Source organism: Protopterus annectens, chromosome 10.part0, assembly GCF_019279795.1.
Source record: "Protopterus annectens isolate FY-2018-M chromosome 10.part0, PAN1.0, whole genome shotgun sequence".
Lineage (NCBI taxonomy): Eukaryota > Metazoa > Chordata > Ceratodontiformes > Protopteridae > Protopterus > Protopterus annectens.
In genome coordinates, this window is record NC_056744.1 from 1,568,575,180 (window position 1) to 1,568,598,340 (window position 23,161).

Consider the following 23,161-nt stretch of genomic DNA (forward strand, 5'->3'; position numbering starts at 1 on the left):
TCAGGTGATCTGAGTGGAGAAGTAAATCAGGTAGCTCACAGGGTGGTGGTTTATTGGCTAGAAGCCACAGGAGTCAGCTTTCAAGCTTTTACTCTACAACACATCAGGCACGTTTGCGCAGAGCTGCCCACTAAGCAGGCTCGGCCAGCAGTGCCCTGTATAGCAGCAAATGCCTAGACAGCAAAATCTCCCTATAAAATTAGAATTGGGTCCAAAACCTGTTAAACAGTGAGGTGTTGTGTGGAACGGAGCTTAGAGCAGCTAATTTGCTCAGTGAATAGTACTACCATATCCTAAGCACTATATGACATCTTGCCCTTAACCACAGAACTACCAAAGGAGACCCTCTTAAAGTCAACAGCCCATCCTATTCCAAGTCTGGACAACATGGATATGCAATTTCCAAATGTCTCTGTGAACAGTTTGGTAGATTTAGGCATCCTAAGGTAGGGCAGTACTCATTTCATGTTCTCAAATAACCAGATAAAACATTATAAAAAAATAACATGGTATGTGAGAGATCTAAATTCACAATTTCCTTGGAGGCAAAAATCTTGCACACCACTGAGTTTGTCAGAAACACACACACTACATCCCTCACACACAGCTTAACGCTCAACTTGTCTCCTAAGACTCTTAAAAGAAACTTTCCCAAACCTCAGACATCTCCAAACCCAAACATTGCTCATCAGCAATCACTTACACACACCAAAACCACCACCAAACATCTTACACAAACCTACACCCAATGGTCCTAAAAAAGCAAAGACCATAAAGCAGGTATATATTCTTTACCCAATACTCTTGTCATTGGGGAATCCACTGTGTGCAACACAGATGTCCTACTCACTAGGTTAAACAAGGAGAATATAACTGCTGGTTGCATATCTGGAGACATGATCTGCAGTATCATGCACACATTCAAGTCACTGCACCCCAGGTACCAATATTATTCTATCACAGTCAATGTGAGTGTAAATGACCCAAGACATACCTCACTGAACTGTATGAAGAGAGATGTAGCGAATAGTTTATTAATGAATTTGTATTCTAATAAGAGACATCTCTCGGAATGTACATCACACACAGGTATAAGCTTTGCACTGAGCAGCATTCTACCTGTTCCCAGGATGATGCCACAGTATGAACATAAAATTATTAATACCCGGCTTAGTTTCTGGTGTCACTCCAGAGGAATCCAATAGCTCTCAGCAGGGTAGGACATGGACAAAAGACCATGCTGCTCTGCCAGTGATAGGCAATGCCAAAAAGAAAACCATCAACACAGTGAAAGCTTGCATGCAACCTTAAGGTGTTACTGCTCAATGCTAGGAGCCTAAACAAAAAGACTACACACCCTTCAAGCCCTCCTCACTCTGAAGAATATACACATCTGTGCAGTAACTGAGACTTTACTTAAAGACGTAGAAAAGTACACCAGCAGTGCAAGGTTACACTACCTTCCACACATTTAGACCAAGAGCAGCACAGACTGGAGCCAAAGGTGGACAGATCTCTATGCTGGCAACAAACGTACCTCCAAGTTGGGTTAAACAGAACGATACCATGGAGTTCACCCACTTGCAAGTCACCACAGATAAAGATCCCCTCACCATATCATGGCTAGCTACAGGTCACCATCTATGTTCCTACAGTCTCACGACTTTTACCTTAACCTTATAGAGAGGAACTCACCATCACATCCCATTCACGGGTGACTAACTATCCCTCTATAGACTTCCAAAGTGTGCACGGCTTCAAATTCAGACATCACTTCTTAGACCAACACAAACACTCTAGAACAGATACTGCATGCTCCAGAGGATCAAGCATACTGGACTTGGTACCCAGCAAAAAACAGCAACAATTAGGAACGATTCTAAGGCAAACTACATCCATTAAATGACAATTTGTCAAAATTCAAGGCTCCCCTAAGCCCGAGACCACAGCTATCTATGCAGAATTATTCAAAGTCCCTATACAAATATGTGAAAAGCTGCCGTACCTACCAGAAATAAACCCCAAAATAAACACGAAAAGCAAACCCCAGTGGTGCAATCCTCATCTAAACAGGGTATACAATAAAAGAAAACAGACAAAATCAAGCAGAGCAACTCCCTTAAAGACAACTGCTGTCTTGTACAACTAAACAAGAAACTAAGAGGTTTAATTAAACCCAGTCACAAGGCCTTTAGCAATGCCTGGAACCTTAAAGGCAACACACAGTAGTGTGCTGAACTGATTCAACGATCAGGGTGATAAACCTACTGGCTAAGAAATGTAGCTCCAACTTCACCCCCAACTCCCCCAGGTGATACCCCCTCAAACATATTTCCACAACTATTAGTGGGGCCAGGTGCTGATGACACTCATTAAAGTCAAGAATACTGCCTCCATGGGTCCTGACCATCTCCCGCTGCTTAATGAACAGTCTAAAATATGACCCATCAGGACCACTCAAGGCAGTCCAACTACAGCCTTGAAACAGGCTATGTTCCAGGTGAATGCAGGACAGCAACAGTTATTCCCCTTCACAAAGGCGGACCATCAAATGGTCCGGGGAACAACAAACCCAGCATTTTAACAAGCCTAATATCCAAAGCCAAGAAACTAATTACCATGAAAATAATAAATATATTGACATTGGCAACCTACACACACTGGACCCATCTCAATTTGGCTTTAAGGGAAGGTCATGCTCATTTAACCGGGTCTATATTAGAACACTGAACTTTCAAAATTTCGAGTGTTCTAATATCGAACCATATGAATCAAAAATGTAAAACATTGAACATACAGAACAGCAAATTTTTTCCTAGGGAAAAAATTTGCTGTTCCCAAACACATACACACAACACAAGCACACAAAACAAACAGCAATCCACACACATACACCTAAACTGTTATACCTAACCCTACACTAAACTATACATACACCACTAACTATCCACTTACCTTAACTAAAAACCCTAACCCTAATGATGAGAAAACTGTTTTCATGAAACGAATTCTGTTGGTTTATTAACCATTGGTTCTGACAAATTAAGGATTATGTTCACGTTGTATATTTTCATAGAACACCTTTGGGTTCAATTTTTCATTCAGGGGTCTGGGCATAATATGGGGTATATATTGGTAAGCCATCTATTAACGTCATAATCCATTGACACTTAGCCATATACAATACGCATGTTTTATAACAATACCAGCCCAAATGAATGTTCATACAGTAGACTAGGTGTACATCTGATATATTCACAAGGTAGCACACTGTTGACAGTTAATCATTCAGTTATCTGTTTTTTGTTGTTTATTGTGCAAGTTCATTACTTTTTATGTTTATCATTGTTATATGTTTTTATGGTTACTACATATATACATATAACATTGTTATTTGTTTAGAAGGTGATGACATTATGTGTTTTATTTAATCATATATATTATTGTGAGAAACCAGCCTTACGGTTGGACCATACCATATTTTCATTGGCTGGTGGTATCTATAAATATTCATGAGATTTTGTGGATGTATAATGCTTTATCACTGATGAAGGCTACATAGTCGAAACCGGTTTGAATGGATATATTTTGTGGCATTTCATGTCTTATTGGCATCCATTTTTCAACAAAAGTATTCATTAGCTGCGTATGCTGGCCTCTGGTGTTTTATTGTTTATATACCACGCCAGTGATATGTCTGTCTTGACTGCAACTGTTCCTAGTGGAAGAGAGTCCTGGAATGCCTGCAACGCCAAAAGCACCGCTCTCATTTCTAGGACACTGAAATGCAAATGATTTTCGAATTCCTGCCAAACTCCTTGGACAGTCTTCCCCAGATAATGCCCCCCCACCCCCTCCCCCACCCCTATCTGGGAAGCACTTGTGGTCACTATAGCTATTGGTTGCAGGAAGATGAATGGTCTGCCCAAATCCACCTGGGTAGTGTGAAGTCACCAGTGCAGATCACTCATGCAGGATTCTGTTATGACAATCTTGTGAGACTAACTCCTGCATGGACCATTGGGTCCAAAGTAGCCATTGAAGAATCCTCATGTACAAACGTGCAAGGGGTACCAAGGTTATAGCTGCCACCATGGTACCTAAAACCTTCAGAATCACCTTTGCTTGTACTTTTTTCCTTGTTAAGAGATTACTGACTTGTTGACGTAAGGTCTGTATCCTGTTGGGAGGAAGTTTTGCAACCATTTTGTGTTTAAGTCTGCTCCTATAAATACAACATGTTGTGATTGCAACAAAGCAGACTTTTCAAAGTGTATCATGATGCCCAGCGGAGAGCAAAGATGGATGGTGGTGTCTCTTGCTCCGGTAGATGCGCGGTGGTGGCGGTTAGCCTGTCGTCCAAGTATGGAAACACCCAGAATCCTAAACGCCTCAAGTGAGGCGTGACTACTGCCATGCATTTGGTGAACACTCAGAGCTGTAGTGAGACCAAAGGGCAAAGCTAGATATTGGTAATGACTGGCTTCCAGCCGACAGCGCAAGACGACTCCTAGATCGCCGGTCCCATTTTTAATGTGGCAGTGCGCGAGATCTATTCAGCACATCCAATTTTCTTTCCCCAAAAAGGGGAGTATCGACTGCAGTGTCACCATCCAAAACTTTGACTTCTTTACAGACTTGTTTAATCTGAGATCCAGAATGGGCCTCCAGTCCCATTTTTTTGGAGCTAATAAGAACCTCGAGTAAGTTCCAGATCCAATTTGGTCTGCAGGGACGTTTTGGAAGACTCTCTCTTGTTTTTAGCAACCTTTGTACCTCCATGATTGCCTGGTCCCTCTGACTAGATGAAACATCTGGGACGGATTTATTTTTCTGGGGGGGGGGGGTATGCTGTAGCCTCTGGATAGAATCGCTTGTACCCATTTGTCTATTTATTGCCAGGCATTTGGGTACAATGACAAGCGATCCTGACTGCCTCTAGAGTGGGACAGATGGGACTCCTTTCAGGAGCTCTGGAAGGGCCTACCAAGGAAAGTATCCCTGCTGCCCTGATTTTGTGAACCCCCCCCCCTGCCGCATGGTCAGCATCTTGCTCGCAACTGGTTAGTCTCTCCTTCACTTTGAGCCTGAACAAGGACGAGCCATCAAAAGGGGTGTTAAGTAAGACTTGAAGGATTCTGCAAAATCAAATAAGCGCATCCAGGAATGCCCCCTTAAGGAGATTCCTGTACCCGCTGCCCTACTCGCTCCATCGGCCGTGTAGGAGAAAAGTCGCAGGGAGGAGTTTACCGTGGAATTTTAGCTGGAAAGCTGGGAAGTCAATTTGTCTGAAACCCTCACAGCTGTAGAACCTTGGAGGACATCTCCTAGCTCCTTCAGGAGATCCCTCTGAAGGCTAGTGAAATGGGTTAGATAGTTCAGAGACCTAAGGGTAAAGGAAGATGACGAAAACATATGCTTTCCATATCTGTCCCTCGTACAAGACTCTTTATTCGGTGGATGGACAAATGACGAAGTCTCAGACAATTCCTTTCTGGTGCCTCCACCACCACAGCAGCTACCGGGACACATTCTGTGAAGAACTCCTTAGAGGGCACAATAATAAATTTATTTGGTCTTCCAGGAACATGTTCCACAGAATCTAGAGAGCCCTACGCCTTCCGACTGACTACATTCATGAGCTGGCCGAAAGGTGGAGTCACCCAAGAGGTGAAGGGGCAAGACCCAAAAGCTTCCAGGTACACAGACTCATCCTCAGAAGGAGTTGATGGACTTCCAGCCACCTCTCTGCTCAAGGATCTCTAGGATGTCCGCAAAAGACACATCCTCAGAGGGTGACCATGGGGAACCTTCCAACTCTGAGGTCCATGTCTGAAGTGATGGACTCCTCAGGGGAGTCTAGATGTTTCCTCTTACATAATTTCTTTCGAGGGACCTCCTCTGAGGGGGTACTCAGGATAGGTTTCGGAAGAGATGGTTTCGCTCAGTGGGGCACCCTGGGACTTTGGGGGGGGGTGGCAAAGAGACTAACTCTGGCAGTCTGGGGGGAAGACTGCTAGGATCTGAGGTGAAAAAAAAAAAACTCCTCGTGACCTCAAAAGCACCATGGCGCCGATCAGAGGAGCTCAGAGGCCATTTTAGGTGCAGAGCTCACCTGCGCCAAAGCCCAGAGAGGTAGACTTGGGTCAGACAATTGTCCAACTCGACTCTTCTCCCCGGACCCAATGGGGGAGCGTCAGCCCCTAGACCCCTCAAACTCCGATGGAACCGAAGAGGTTGTAGCAGTAGTCGGAACCGAAGAACCAAGAGCAGGTCTCGGCCTGACGGTTCAACTACAAATCGGATCCAAGCACTCCGGCTCCGAAGCCACAGCATGGGTTGGAGGAGGAATCGAAGAAGGGGACGCAATGGTAGTCAGTCCCAAATCCTTATGGGTCGGGGTCAACAGGATCTTGGTCAGCGCTGGCGTAGATAAAAGCCTCGACCACCTGCTCCATATAGTCATCTGAAAGGCTCCCGGAGGAATGAGAGGACGGGGTTGAGGATTTGAATGACTGCAACACTGAGGAGGACTGGCTCCGAATACGAAACTCTGTTGGCAAGAAGTACTTTTTTCGGGCCTGAAAGCCTTCGGGTCCACACACAAATCTTTTGCTTGTTTCTTTGAAGGCTCCGAAGACGGAGCCATGGAATATGATCTTTGATGATTTCTCCGATCTAGAAGATGGAGACTGGTGGGAGGATTTAGAAGTACTCCGATTTCCTTCCAGAGCTTTAGTAAAAGCTACATTTAACAACCCCCTGACTATCCGCTTGTTCTCTCTCTCTCTCCATTGCATCTCGGAGCATGATTCTTTCAAGCAACTAAATAATACACACAACTGGTGTGTCCACCTGTCAGACATCATCTGGCTACATTTATCACATTATTTTTTAAAGTCTGGAGGCTTTGTCTCTTTAGTAATCTTCAACATATTTCTATTTTGAAAAGAAATAGCAGCAAACTACTTTCTTTTTTTTGAAAGGTAACAATAACTACTAAAAAGGGAAATTAAAAAGGGAAATTAAAATAGTAATTAAAGGCAATAATAGGAAAAGTCTCTAACTTCTCTAACTTAAACGACAAAATCCTTACAGAAAAGGGAAAGCCCTCTAGATTAAAACGGGCTGAAGGGAGCCCTCTAACTTAAACTGACTATCCAATGACAAGGATAATAACTATGACAAAATATTAGTAAAGACCCCAAAAACTTTCTAATTTAAACGAGTTTAGGAACCGGGATAGGGAATAAACACAAATGGTCTAACGCTTAGACGATGGCTACAAGAAAAAAAAAAAAAAAAAAAACAGCACAGTGAACCAGAAAAGATTTACAGCACACTCCTACAAACTAATACTACAAACCACTTTAAATACTTGGATAGTAAAACTATAACAAGGTAAGGAAAGTTTCCACTTAGCCTAAGCCTAGAGGAAGCAGAAGCACCAGATCTGTTTAGTGGCAATCGAGATTTGGGTATTCTTCCCCATGCATGATGGGATAGGGTATAGCCTCAAGCTGGTAGAAGCTCTCGAGCTTTAGCATAGGCCGAATCAGACCAGATTCTCTGTTCCAAATCCATCCAGCAATGAATGAAAGCGAGGTAGCACAAAACATATCATCATCTGTTTAGGCATTCAGTTTTTTTTGGGCTTAACAAATGTCAACCAACTTCAGTACACCTATATATAAATAAAAACAAAGAACAGGAGACAGACAGAATGTTACCTAGATCATGTGAATCTTGTTCCTATCACTTGACTTTCTCTGTCTACAAATTCAGTCACTATACTGTCATTATTGTTTTTCATAAAGTAGCCAGGAAAAACTAGCTGTAATTAGGGGGGGGGGAATCCTGTTTCCATGTACGTTTCAACACGTCTGTATGTTTACGTATTAACTATTACTTAACTCTTTCTTTTCCAACCACAGCACTTTTATTTATTCGTTAAGAAAAAAGGCAGGTCATCTGTAATTGTCCAGGTCACACACAAAGTTTAAAATGATTTGGTTTAAGGGTGAAACAGTAATGGAGAGAGGTCCCAGTCTGCTAACATGAGTGGTGACAATTTGCCACTGTGAGCCAAGATAGAAAGCTGTAGTGCACATTTCCTGCATGCCTGTGACCTGGTTGAATTAAACTGAAATTTAGTGATTCTTATTTGTGTGCCTTACTTACAACTGAACTCGTCTGACCACAACGGTGCGACTCAAGACACCATAACCCCGAAGGCCATTAACAGGCAGTGGTAGGATGAGATTCAAACCATATTTGCCTATCAGTCAAAACCTCAACACTGGTTGGCAGTGGTGTTATTCAAACCCTGACCTGTGGGCCAGAATTATAAAAGTATCAGTTTATACTGTAACCACGTCGGTGAATGTAAGATAAGGCTCTTTACACACTAAAACCATAAGTTTTGTGAACCCTTCTTATAAAAATTATTGCAATGAGAGTGCTACTGTCAAATCCATAATTTCAGGCCTAAATATGCTACCAGTTCAAAGGATGGCAAAGTTAGTTTTTCTAACACAAAAGTTCAGGTCCTAAGTAGAGGCCAAGCCCTAGCTGGGAGACATTGAGGGGGTCTGATGTGGAGGATGCCCTTAAGAAATTGTCTCAAAGCAAATCTGAATGTCAGCATGAGGATTCCACTACAGATAGATAGATACAGATATAGCACATTAAAAGGTACCCTCATTGAAATGTAAGCTAGACTACTAAAAGAATTCAATGACCCGTGTGGGGTGCTGGTTCCACCATTAACATTGTAAAGAAAAGCTTCCATTTCTTATTTTCTCCTCTACCATCTGAATGAGGCAGGATAACCCCACGCTGATCAAAGCAGTACTGGCTAAGAGAACCACTTATAACCTCTCCTCTGCAATCTTCTCCATCAACAACAGGGCCAAGTATTGGACAGAACATCTAGAAACGCAGCTGTCCAGTTCAGGGTGAAAAATACATTAATTGGCCAAACCCATTTGAGAGGTGCTCTAAAGTAGAATTTCCTTAACTGGCTGTTGTTCAAATAAGGAAACTGGTCTATTTCAGTGACCTTCCCCTCAAATTTTGACTGTCAAAACAGTCTTCCTGTGCAGCATCCATCGATGTGCATCCACACAGGTTCTACTTAACAGATCTACCATTACATTCTCCCAAGCTGCTATAGCCCCATGTGGCTACTGATGCCCTGCATTTTGGCAGTGAATGTATGGGCTACAGAAGCTGGATCTGAAACACCTGGGATCAGGGTTTGATTGCATAGTGGGTGCCATACTGATGCCGCCCCACTTCCACACTTTTGTGTCAAATCAGAATGTGACAGTTACCATCTTCGTGTTACCCTTCAGGGGTTGCAGCTGTTTCTTCCCAGTGTTCCTAAGAAAGCACTGGATATCTTCATGTATAATTTAGCTACCATCAGAATAGTAGAGTCCATGCGTCAAGGAGGATGGTCAATAATGGTCAGGCCAGTAGTGTGTATGATACCCTGTCATGAAGTAGGCGGCAAGAGTCCATTTGCTTTTGCAGAAAGAAAAAAATTTACAACAGTAACCCAAGATGGATCATATTCTGGCTTGGATAAAGGCAGAATCTCTGCTCAGGGAGGGTGAACATTTGAATCAATCATCATCAAGCAGTGCAAGGTGCACTTTATACCACTCCGTCTCCTTCTGGAACTAGTCCATACCATTCTGTGAAAACCCTGGCCATGGTAGCTAAAACAAAGAGCAACAAAGTGATTTCCCACAACAACTTCACAGGGGAATATGGAGATGGTGTCCTTCAGGTTGGTCCAAGAGGAGCGTTTTAAGGCATAGAAAAAGCACAGCCTACACTGTCTATATCCACTTCTGGCATTTTAAGGAATTCATTCAATCTTGACGGATCTAAAATGGGTCTCAAGGACATGTTCTATTTGCAAATGAAAGACAACATTGAGTAAAATCCCATCTTCACCTGCCAATTAAGTTACCATATCTACGATGTTGAGGACCAACATTTCAGATGACACAAGGTTTACAAGATCTTCCGGACCTGCTAACACACACAAGGGTCTATAAACTTCAGTTGAGTTTTACAGACTGGAACAGAGTTATGGGGACCTGGTACAGTCATAGCTGTTCCCTGCTGGGGATGTGTCATGAGGGCCCACTTACTGATCTCTCAACATGCTTTCATCTTCTCTTTAGTGTCACCTTTCTACCCAACAACTCCTTACCCAGAGGTACATTAACGTGCTTGACCTTTACATCCTTAGATAAGGATCTAGCCCTCAACCAGAAATGTCCTCTAAAAACTGACCTTTTTGTAGCCACAGATATTGTATCCAAGGCATTATATTCATTACAGATGATTACTGCGTTTTTTTTTTGCCACAACAGAATCTTTGTAGTTTTCACACCCCCCCCCCCCAACTCTTCAAAGGTTGTCTGTTGCACATAAGAGTGGTATTCAAAATGGCGGATTTGACAATTCAACTCCTTGAATACCAGGGTTACTGAGGTTTAACCCCCCCCCTACCAATTCTATCCAATAATTTTCTTGCCTCTTGTCAATGGAAAGAAAATTATGCCCACAACCCATTCAAACTCCCCCTACATATTCCAGAAACACCACAGCTAAGTCTGCAATTGGATTCATATAAAAACTTGTTATGGTCCTGTATTATACAGAAACAGGCAGGCGTCTTGAAGGCAAAGGAGATTGAGAGGTTGGCTCCAGGAAGGTGGCATCCGAAACATCCAGGAGATCTTTCTGAACAGATGGACAGCTACTGTTTTAGGAGGGCCTAGCCACAGGAGATAAACAGCCTGCTTCTGAGAGGCTGAAGCCTCTCATGTATGCCATGGAAATATTCCCTCATGAGAGAGAGGGAACCCCAAACAGCAGAGTTTTCTAGTGCTGAATCAGAGGCAAGATTGTCTTCACTGTCTGCATTACAAAAAGGAAATATCTATGACTTGCAGGAGAGATCCTACTCACCTTCAGTAATAGTGAAGTCATGGTCTCTCAAAGCCTAGACTTTCCTTTCTCTTTTTGTTTAGACTTCTAACAGAGTTGGCTGACTTCTAGTCAAGGCTTTGTAAGAACTGAAAGATCATCATAGCAAAATCCTGGAAGTAGGGGGTATTAATGACCTAAGATAAGACAGAAACTTCAGCTTTACAGCAATATGTGCCTCCAAAGTTTGGGTCTTAAACAGGTGGATGCCACCCCTCCCATTAACAGATTGTAAAATGCATTTTAGAAACCAAGGTCTGACCAGTGTCAGCTGTCTATTTTTAAATTAAGTCTGAGTGGGAGGGACATGATGCATACAACCGGTGAAGTGATTTCTCAAGTATCATCAAAGGCCTCTGCTCTTGTAGATGTCAGGACTAGGGAAACCTTACGTACCTCCAGAGAGCAACTGGCATTGGACCTAGGGCCCTCAATGAATAAGATTTCAGGAAGTCCATGGACTGCTACACCTGGCCATCCTCTTTTTTTCCATTTCACTTTGAGTGGCTACTACAATATGGCAGACTTTTGCTGAAATGGCCTATAGCTTCTTTGTGGTCAAATAAGTTGTGAGGTGTCAGGCCTTTCAAAACTACACATTTATCTTTTGTTCAGAACCTCACAATAATCACACCTATCTTGAAAGTCTTCACTTGGACTTTCTTAGGAAAGGATACACCATGTCCATGGCAAGAATTCTCTACAACAATGCACGCATGAACAAGACACTTGGGGGGGGGGGCGGCACAAACTACAAGCAAGGATCTCCCAAGACCATCAGTACATAATAATCCAGACAATTACCCAATAATATTCCCTAACCCCCACCTCACACAGATTATAAAAATATACTCGGAACGAAAAACACAATACGGTGATCAGATGCTGAACTGGTTAGGCAGGCTACCTTCTGAACATGGTTGATTTCATCATGTTTACGTTTCTGGTTGCGGGTTATCTTTCTCTCAGGCTGCTCAGACAAGTCAGTCATGTACTGATCCGGGTTCTTCTGCACAGCCTCCTTCAGAGTCTTTGTGAGTGCCAGACGGTTCTTGTCCACCCATTCATCTAAACGGCGGTTGACTGCATGCAAAAAAAAAAAAAAAAGTACATCAATCTGATGAATTTCCACCACAAAAGCTAGTAATCCAACATTGTTTTGTTGCACTTTGTGTTTAACACCAACAGGTAACCTGACTCAAAATAGTGAGAACAAACACAGAATCCACAATCTGCTGTGGACAAGAGATTCTCCAACCTGAAATCTGCTGTGGAGAAGAGATTCTCCAACCTGAAAACTGATGTCACTGTATTTGCAGCCTGTTTCTTTGCACTGCAGAGTACATGCCATTCTAAGCAGCCCTCAGCTGTAGTTTGGTTTCAACTTCCCAAGTAACCATATGCCTATCACGCAACACATTACACACTTGGGCCACCCTTAAAAATAAACAGTCGGCAAAGTTTCCTTACACCAACGATACAACACACTAATACCAGTCTACCACTTTTTAGAGAAAAATGAAATAGTTATCAGTATGAAATGAATACTTTGTCAACATTTTACATGCCTGTTACCGCTTCAATAAATACAGCAATGTAACTAAACTACACAAAAGCAAAGACTCCACAAACAGTGAAAAAAATTACCTTACTTGACAAAGCCTATAAAAACACATCAACAGAAAGTAACCTCCACATAACTTGAAATAGTACCACAAATCAATATAAACACAACAAATCAATGCAAATGAAACATGCACTCAGCAGCACCAGTCAATCATTTCTAAACCTTCATGCTCAACTGCCTTTGGTCCCCATGCTCCACCACGCGGGTCAATACTCCATACACAGCAGGACTACAGACAACAGGCATTAGGATCTCTGAGCAGATACAACTTCTTCAAGCTGTCAGTTGCCAAAGCTTCCCTTTCTATCAAATAATGCATGGTATTGCTTAGCCTCTCCAGTTCTGACATGAAGCTCCAGTATGCAGAAAACTAAAGCTCAAAACCTACTAAATTAGAAATAGAGGAAAGTGAGAAAGTATGTTATGGAAAATTAATCTGTTTGTTTGGTATGATCTTAACATATTAGAGAGTTACGACCAATATCTTCCCAAAACTCAACCCTCCAGCCTCTCATCTCAGTGCCTCAGAGTTATCTTAACCAACAGCAAGTAAACCTCTGCTTAAAATGTTTTACGTAGTACAAAACAACTTTCAAGAGAGATTAATAACACCAGTTTCACCAACAATTCCTCTTGCTTCAATGCTACCACCAGCCAGACCAGTCTGACACTCAAATATCACAATTACAAAGCACACTTGGACTAATATAATGTGGCTGACTTAGTGTAAGGTAGCAAAGGTAGTTACACTTCAAAGGACAAACACCAAGTTATATTGTATAAGTTATGTACCTTGACACAAGGAAAAAAAAGCATGCAGGTCATGTTATATAGCAGAAAAACTTTTTTGTTGCGTTTTTTTTTTATATTATTAACACCTGTGCAAAGGCATCTTTCAGGTTCACTCACTGCTCCCAGACTAGTTCATCACCTCAGTAAAATGACAGATCAACTGAAGCACAGTTCTTAGAAGGGCCACGTTAGAACCAAGTAAATCCTCCGAGAACAAAGAAAGGGTTATAATTTTATTTATTTATTTATTTATTTTACATTTGTTGACCGGGCTAGTCCAGCTGGATATATGTCCATTTTCAGTGGAGGCCCGGGGAGAAAAGCTCCAACGATATTACAGATAATTCACAGCAACAGTCAATATAAGGTCAAAAATAATAACACATTGAGTCAGAACATGTGATATACATGCAAGCAGGCATAGTCATCGCAGGAAATTACATAAACAAAGTTTAGTAGATATTTGCTATACAGATTCTAACAATAAATTTTTTTTTTTTTTTTGGAAAAAGAAAGGTTAATCTGGGTTGTTACAGGAACAGAGCCAGTGTTTATTGAGATGTGTTTTCAGCTGTTTTTTAAAGAGTGGAAGACTAGTTAAAGATGAGATATCAGATGGCAGTTTGTTCCATATTTTTCCAACAGAGTTAGAAAAAAGGCTATCACCTGCAGAGTTATTGGGTATGGTAATATTAGCCATTAGTTTGTTTGATGAACGTAGGTGTTTCAAGTTATTATAAGGCGTAATGAGGTTAGAGAGAATTGGTGTTTTAGAAGGCTGGTATAGAATTTTGTGAGCAGTTAAGAGTTGTTGATAAATCAGCCTGTTAGGAAGTTCAAGCCAGCCAAGTTGTTTTAGGTTAAGACAGTGATGAGTTCTAAATAGGGATCCTGTGGCAAATCGAGCAATATTATGGTAAGATGTCGCAAGTTTCTTGAGGTTATTTTTAGAGAGATTGGTATAAATAGTAGAAGCATATAGAAGGGTAGAGATAAGGTGAGAACTAGCTAAGGTGGTCCGAGCTTCAGGTGTAAGGAATGGTTTGATTCTATAAAGGGAACCAATCTTTTGTTTATTACTTTTATTGTGTTGTTAATATGAGAATCAAAACTGAGATTGTTGTCAATAGTTATTCCTAATAGTTTTGTAGTAGCATCAGGAGAAATTAGAGTGTTATCAGAGGAAGTAATAGAAATTAAGAGAGTTTGATTTGTGGGTAGGTGAGAACAATAGTAACTTTGTTTTCTTGGGGTTGAGGAGTAGGCAGCGGTCAGAGAACCAGTGTTCAACAGTGGAAAAAGCTTCTTGGGTAAGTGACAGGAGTTCAGTCTGAGAGGAAGCAGTGCAGATTATAGTGGAATCATCTGCATATTGTATGCAGGTAGTGTTTGGAATAGCTGACTGGAGGTCGTTAATAAATATAGAGAATAGGAGCGGGCCAAGGATAGACCCTTGAGGCACACCTATAGCTACAGGAAGGAGGTTAGATAATGAGTTTTTCCAAAGTACTGCCTGCTGACGGTTTTCTAGGTAAGATGTAAACCAGGATAAGGAAGAAGGATGAATTGAAAGAGATTTTAGTATGTGCAGAAGGAGTTTATGATTAACCATGTCGAAAGCTTTTGAAAGATCTATGAAGATAGAAGATGATAGATTATTGTTGTTACGGTTATGGTTGATAGCATTAGTAAAGGAGAGTAATGCTGTAGTGGTACTGTGTGAAGGTCTAAATCCATGTTGACTGTTAGCTAGTAGGTTGTTATGGAGAAGATGATTAAGTAGTTGTTTATGGATACACTTTTCCATGATTTTGGCTATAGGTGATAGCAATCCTATGGGACGAAAATTAGAGAAGTCATTAGAATTGCCCCCTTTGTGTAGTGGGATGATGTGAGATATCTTCCAAATGGAAGGGAAAATTCCTTCCTTTATAGATCTGTTTATCAGGATTGAGATGGGATAGGCAATGGCTTTAGCTCCTAACTGCAGAAATTCTGCAGGAAGTTTGTCTGCAGAGGGTGTGGTGGGTTTCAGTTTATGGAGTAAGGATAAGATAAATGAGGTAGATACAGGTTGAAGGAGAAGGGGAAGAGAAGTGTGTAAAGTATGTGTGGGTAATTTAGAGATGTCAGGAGGTAGGTGATTTGCTAGAGTTTGTATAGTATTGGTGAAGAAAGAGTTGAAGTCATTAGCTATTTGTTTAGGATTGTTTGGATTAGAGTCCTGGGGATTTGGTGTGAGTGACTGGCCTGGGGATAGAAGATTATTAATACTAGCCCAAAATTTTTTGGGTTCTTTTTTGTAGTTTGTTGTAGCTGAAAGTAATAGTTCTTTTTGTCTGCAAGGATGGCTTTTTTTGTACTATTTCTAAGTTCTCTGAAATTCTGCTGGTCTGTTAGGTTCTTAGTGGAACGCCATTTATTCCAGGATTTATTTCTAAGAGTGATTTTTTGCTTAGTATTGTTAGTTAGCCAGGGTGCTGTTTTAGCTTTGGTTCTAATAGTGCGACTTGGGGCATGGTTATCTAGTATGGACAGGAATGTAGAATTAAAGTATTCAACAGCATCATTAAGTGGAAGGTGTTTTAGTTGGGACCAATTACATTGTCTTAGTTCAGCAAGAAACTGATCAGAGTTGAATTGTTTTTTTGATCGTAGAGTTTTGTAGGTGGTAGGTAAGGCTAGGTTTGATTTGTGCCTAATGATATAAGTTAGTGAGTGGTCACTTAGATCATCTGGAAGGGTGCCTAACTGATAGGTTTGTTGGGGATTATTAGTAAGAATCCAGTCTAGGATGGTTTCCTTATTGTTGGTTTTATTAGTTCTTGTAGGCCTGCTAATGAGTTGTTTAAAGCCATATAGGTTTATGTGGGAGGTGGGGTTAGTACTGTTACAGGAAAACCAATTGATGTTAAAATCGCCTAAGACTAGTGTTTCCTGAGGAGGTTGGTAGAGAAAATTGAGTATAGGTTAGAGTGTTGATATTGTTTCCAGGAGGAGATATGCACATATGATATTTATGGCTTTAGAAGTATTGACTTGGAGTTTGGAGCTAATTATTTCAGCATTATTGTCAAGGTTAAAAGTCAGATTCAAAGTACTAATTTGGAGTTGTGTTTTGTAGAGAATAGCTACTCCTCCCCCTTTTTGGTAGCACGATCATGTCTAATGATATTATAGCCAGGTGGGCTAATTTCATTATCTTTGATTGATGGCTTTAGCCATGTTTCAGTTAAGCATAATATATCAAATTGATGGGTTTCAAGGAGGGCATGGATTTGACTAATTTTGTTACAAATACTTCTTATATTGAGATGGGCAATAGAGAGAGAATTGTTGGGTATGGAAAGTGAGAGAGATGTAGTTTTATCTAGTACTTTGTGTGTTTTTGTTTTATTATGCTGTGGGCCTGGATTAGGATGAATGTCTCCATCTAACAGAAGGTGGAGGAGTCTAAGGTATTTTGATTGATGGAGTAAGTAGAAGATGTCTGATATTTTCTTGTGTTTTGATTTATTTAACTTAAAGTGAGCTATTCTATGGTATTTAGCATGTAGATAGTTGGGTTGTGTGTTAAGGTTGGAGAGTGAAGGAGAGAGAGGTGATATAGAAGTACTGGTGTACTTAGAGGGGAATGAATAAAAAGAGTTCAGTGGGTATTCATAAGAGGTTAGGATGTAAGTAATTATAAGAGAAGATATAAGTGATAGGCTGAAGAGCTGTTTAAGCTGTGGAAATGTGATTGGTATACCCATTTTGTATGAATAGAGGTTAGGAAGGAGTATGATGTAGTTTAAGGTATGTAGAAAGGTAGTTGTAGAATGAGTAGATAGGGGTGGAGGTTTAGATAATTAGTGGGTGTGGTGTTCAAGGGAGAGATTTGGGTTGTTTAGTGATGTTTGTTGTGTGATTGGTAAGTACAGGATAGGGTGTGTTATAACAGAGAGACAAGGTAAGTACAGGATAGGGTGTGTTATAACAGAGAGACCATCACCTCTGGGGGGACCTTTTCCTCCCGCTCAGTGTTTTTTAGGCAAGTACAGTCTCCTCGAATTACCTACATAACTAACCAAAACTGAAATTACATAAAAATGTACCACTGCTCAATGTTAGAAGTCTACACAAGAAGTTCCACCCCATACTGGAATTTTTAATCTTTTAATTATAGACATCTGCATATTTAGTGAAATATGTTTTCATAACAGTTTAAGTGCCTACCACTCTTTCAGACGCAACCTGAAAAATTACAATGTTAACAGATATGGAGTGTCAATATTCGCAAGAAATCATCTCAACTCCAGAGTTTTATGCCAGCCAACAACAACAACAACCATTTCATCTCACCTGCAGCCCATCAGCCATATATAAACACCCATTCCTATTCTTGGGAGACAAATTATCTTAATTGCCTGGGAAACATACCTACACCACCCAAAATATGCATAAAGATTCCTGGACTTCGCTCATGCTAGATCTCTATAATTGTTAAAAACCCAACCAGAAGTTCAATAATACTGAACACGGCTCTCCTTGACATTGTCACCTTATGCTCAACGCCCACACATACTATGTCACTGGTCAAATCTGGCCACTGTTCAGTAACCCTCATTATGGGGGTAAAACCAGACTTGCCACAAAACCCCACGCGTCTTTAGGGACTACTCAAGACAAACCTAATCCTGCTAACTAAATGACTTGAAAATTAGGTGCCCTCCTCATCATGATTATCCCACTTTGCAGGCTGTGAATGTAGTGAGGTATCTGTTCCCACAAGCCACAGATAAAATGCCAAATTCAGAATAATCTATGGTGGAACCCTAGTATAAACAAACTAAGAGAAGGAAACTCAGCCTGTAAAATGTTAACTTAATACCTCAATTTCTAGAAATGAACTCAAAGATCAGCAAAAGTAATCTTCCAAAACTAAGTACCTCTGTTAAGGACAACAGCAAAGCCACCTTCATATGTGTCAAAAACCTTAGAGATATACCCAGCAATGCCCAAAGCCAACACAGAACACCACCACACTTACTTGTTCTTGCCCAAACAACACACCCAACATGTTAACAGGCAATTCAGCTCTGAATTTACTCCCATATCTCCCCCATAACCTCCCCAAATGTATAGTACACCTACACCACCCCTTCTAACCACATCAGAGCAATCCAGAATGCCCTCTCCAAAGCCAAAATAACTTGCTCCACAGACCCTGATAATGTGCCTGCAAGAGCAGTATTTTGTTAGACAAAAATACAATATTCTCTTTGCATAACACTAAAAATGCAGCCTCAGTAAAGCAGGTCTTCACAGCGTGCATAGAGTTTCAGTGAATGCACTTGCAATCAGTGACAACAACCTTCAGTCAAGAAAAGCGACAAGAACAGAACTGTATAGTACACGGAATACAAGTATGTTTTGTTTGTATGGTACAAGGCTTGGGAACTAAGGTTAAAGAGGCATGTAGAAACTTACAGCATCTTATTATTAGGAAATATTTCGGACACAGTCAAGTTAGTTGGCTTGGACTGACATGCAGAAGGTCACTGCAGTACAGACACAAGTGCGGAAGTCAGGTCAAATATCTATAATTCCACAGTATTAATATTGTTCAGGAGAATCATAAGAGTGCAAAAGCTACAGACAATTATCAGAATTCAAGTACAGAAACTACGGACATAATTGTCAGCACCATTACTGGAGACAGTACATTTCTAAGTACAAAATTTATGGATAGTACACAGTGTACAAACTACAGACATTAAGATTTGATTCAGATATTGCTGGCATCTATCTCCACTGTACATAATAAATCATTGTTAACCAAACTACAGTGTACACAGACTTTTACTCTGAAAAGTACAAGAAGAATTAGCACATAAAAGGAGAGACTGGCACCTGTTCAGCATTGACCTCGGTAATTAAAAGACATTCACTCTAGCCTCGAGTTTCTTCTGGTTATTTCCAGTTTACTCCTGTACTCTACACATCGATGGGGGAGGACAATATTTACAGTTAAAAGTACCAAAACGCCATAGCAACCTTATCAGCAGTCAGACTGTGTACTTTAAAGAGCAGCAGTGCCAAATCAAAAATAATAAACATGCAATTATGTCATACTAATCAGTTAATTTTAAGGGTAAAGTAACCTAACAGGCTCGTTAAAATAACTTATCTTAACAATAAGTAGTAACAGTTAAGAATACACTCAAAACATAACAGGTTAAGCTGAATTTCTTAATTTATAGAATACAGTACACGTTACCCAATACGTTAGAAAATTAAGACAGAGTTTGCAAAGGTACAGATATGAAATACACAAAACACAGGTTTTAATAAAGGTACTTCTGCTACTACAGCATACAGATATGTACAGGATACTCAAGGCACAAATTTAATAGGCAGACATTTATTACAACACATAGAAATTGAAAAGATAAACAGACATTGGTTCATAACTTCATAGAAGGTTACTAAGCTAATGGCCCTAGAGCCCTTACAAGCCTAGCCATATTTATCCCAGGATTGCCACAACTGTTGGTGGTTATGTGAGCGAAGTCCACACAGGTAAGGGTCTATATTAGTCAACACAAACTTCCTCTGGCCAGGCGGGACATGGGTGCCACCTCAGGAGTGAATTTAGTGTCACCCATCCACTGATTTAGGTTGCGCTTGAAGAGGCTAAGGGAGGGGCTGTTTCACGTTCACAGATTAGTACGAGGCTAATTGCCCTAGTGGGCCATTTTAAGCATAGCCAATTACCCCATGTGAGAATCAACCCCTGCACCTTGTGTCTGCAAGGTAAACACCTTAACCACCCTGCCATCCTCCCACTCCCGTAATCTGGAAGCTTGTTCCAGAAAAGTGGCAGTCTCTGGGAGATTTCTCTCTTTCTTCTGCATGGCTTGCTCACACCAGAGGCTAGGTTAAGATCCCTGGAACAAGTGACCCTCAAGCAATTTGATTTACAAATGTGCAGCACTTCCCATCAAGGCAGAGTCAGAGACTGTCCTGTAAACCAGGCACAGGCTACCTCTCAGCATGTAGGAAACAGAATAAGGTGACAGGGCTTGGCCTGTGTGTATAAGACTTGTTTTGTGCACCATATAAATTTCTTGGTGAGAAATATCTGTTGTCTTTCCAATTGCTGCACGTGTCTGTTGAGGTACATGCAAAAGGGAGTCTGCGCCACATAGAAGGGTTTCCTTACTACTGTGGATACATGCTGGTCAAATTTCAGATTGCTATCAACCCGAGGACCAAGATCACATACCACTGGGTCTACACATTTAGGGGGTGCTCACTATAATACAATTAGCTGAGATGTCACCTTTCCCAAAGGGAAGAATAATAATGCATTTTTGCATTTAGCTTTAATCTGTGAATTTGCACCAGTCATTTGTATGGGTTAAACCTGTCTGCAGTATATTAACATAACGGACGGATTCAATGACTGCTTCCAATTTACAATCATCAGTGAACTTGGTCAGCCACAGGCTGCCCAAGTTTGCCTGGATAGCTGAGAAATAAAGTCCAAACTGTAAGGGGCCCAGCACAAAACCCTATGGTATGCCACTGGTGACTGGTCTAGAGGTGAAGTCACCCACTTTGACAGTGTGTGTCCTGTCGGGTGAGCCATTTGGCTTCCTGTCTTGTAATGTAGGGGTCAATTCCTAACTGGGAGTCTCTCTAGTAATCTCAATGGGGGATTGTGTCAAATGCATTGGCTAGGTCAAAAAAATCAAGCTGAAGAATCGCAGACAAGTTAATACAGTATATAGCAATTATGCTTCACAATACATAATATTACAGACAAAAACAAAATCTATAATTAAATCAAAATTAAGACTGCAATCCAAACAGACCATGTATGCTCCAATGACACAGTGGTCAAAATTAAAATTGCATATTTAAGTGTTAGCTCTAGTGATTATTATATCATCCCTTTTACTTTTTCAGACCTATCAGCAAGACTAAGTCTGCCAGCTCTTAAAAAAAAAAACACTCCTCTTCTACACCCCGCCCCCCATTAGGCCCATAATAGAATATAAAAACCTGTTTAGTATGCACTGGTCAAAACATATGAACTAGGCTAACAGACTGCAGTGTTTCCTTACCAACATAATGAAAGGCATGTCTTCCTCGAGCTATCCAGATGTTTAGGCAACTTGATCTTTAAAACCCAAGTATAAAATAGGTTACGTGTACTGTGATGGCAGTGGTGAGGTGTAGTTTGTGTAATGCTGACAATCTTAGCGTATGAGTTTACAGTGTTTGACTTTTCTTTTTTGCCCCCAATGACATTATATAGGTACATCTCTCTCACAGACCATTATGCTGTTTCAGTAACAGATGAACATCAGACAGTATGAGACAATTATTATAGTCTCAAAATACCCATCTCAATCAGGCTTGGTACAAAAGTTGTGGGGAACTACTAATCCGTGTTTACAACAGTAATGTCTTGGGGGAAGGGGAGGCAAGGAGGATTACAACTGCATGGAGTTTGGTTAAGTCTGTATAAAGATGGAGTAGACTTAAGGTATTGGGAAATGCCTAGATATTGTTTCTTTACACTTGGTGCAGTTATTGAAGCCTCGCACCTGGATTTCTAAAGTTATATATAATTTGCAGGTCTCTTACTGGGGGAGGCTCTTGCGCAGACAACCTACTATACAGTCAGTTTCAACAGCGGTGGTGTGGTCCCTTGCATTAAATTGCTTCTGACAGCACGGGTCATGCTGACGTTATCTCATATGCACAAGGTACAGGGTTTGATTCTTTCCTCTGGGATGAGAAACTTGGCTAGGCTTAAAATTGCCGCAGGGGGTAGACAGCCTAGTGCTAACCTATCAACACAAACCATATCCACTAATCAGTACAGATTTTTTACTTCCTTTTTTATTGTAAAGCCAAGTCTCCGAATGAAATTACAAGAGTAAGGTATCGAAGTGAGTTAAAAGTTAACAGCTAACATTTACTTCCCTGGATGCAAAGTGAAGTCCAAATGCATTGTTTGGTCTTTCAGCTCCCAAGACTCAAAACACAGAAATGGGCAACTGCTCGTATAACAAGAGTTAAATTAGAGGCTAGAAACAGCTTAAAGTTCTAGCCAACAGTGCTCATCTTCACACAACTGTGGAAACCCCCACTGCTACTGGGTGTAATGACTAGAAGCTTTAGATAACCTCACAGCTGCAGCTGATGTCCAATACCCTTCTGATAGACCGGGAAGGCTCAGTGTCTACGGCCATGTAAAACACTTCTTTGGAAAAGATTTTTGTGTCCTTCAGATCCAAAATTGACATTCAACTTTTATTAGTTTTTTAAACTTTAAGCTTCCTAGGTATTATGAAACCTACTGGATGGTTGAGCATCCTCAACTCACAAAATATTTTATGATGGTGTAAGATGCTTTAAAAAAAGATACATATGATGTGACAGACTGTGTTTCACCACAATCCGGTATCATCAGTGCCTTATCACCATCCACACCAAGAGCAATGGCACTGACAAAAACTAATGCTGATATGATATCTAATGCCAGACATATTAACACCACAAGGTGTTGAAACCAGCACGAGTGCTCAGTATTGACATAGGTCCTGATTTCAGGATTAAAACCATACCATCAGGGCTGAAAAACGCATACTTAAGGCCAGTACTATATGAGAATACTAATGCCACTGAAAAGAAAAATGTGGGGATCATTTTTTAACTGAAATTAAAACAAAA

The 23,161-nt window shown here is 40.9% G+C and overlaps 1 protein-coding gene across 2 annotated transcripts in view; it reads right to left on the reverse strand.

The window, feature by feature from the left end:
* KAT8 (lysine acetyltransferase 8) overlaps positions 1-23,161 on the reverse strand; it is a 317,451-nt gene that overhangs the window by 292,719 nt on the left and 1,571 nt on the right. For both annotated transcript variants that reach the window (XM_044086214.1, XM_044086215.1), the window contains exon 3: positions 11,918-12,093. In XM_044086214.1, coding sequence (XP_043942149.1) covers positions 11,918-12,093 — 176 coding nt within the window. The remainder of the gene's footprint in view (positions 1-11,917; positions 12,094-23,161) is intronic.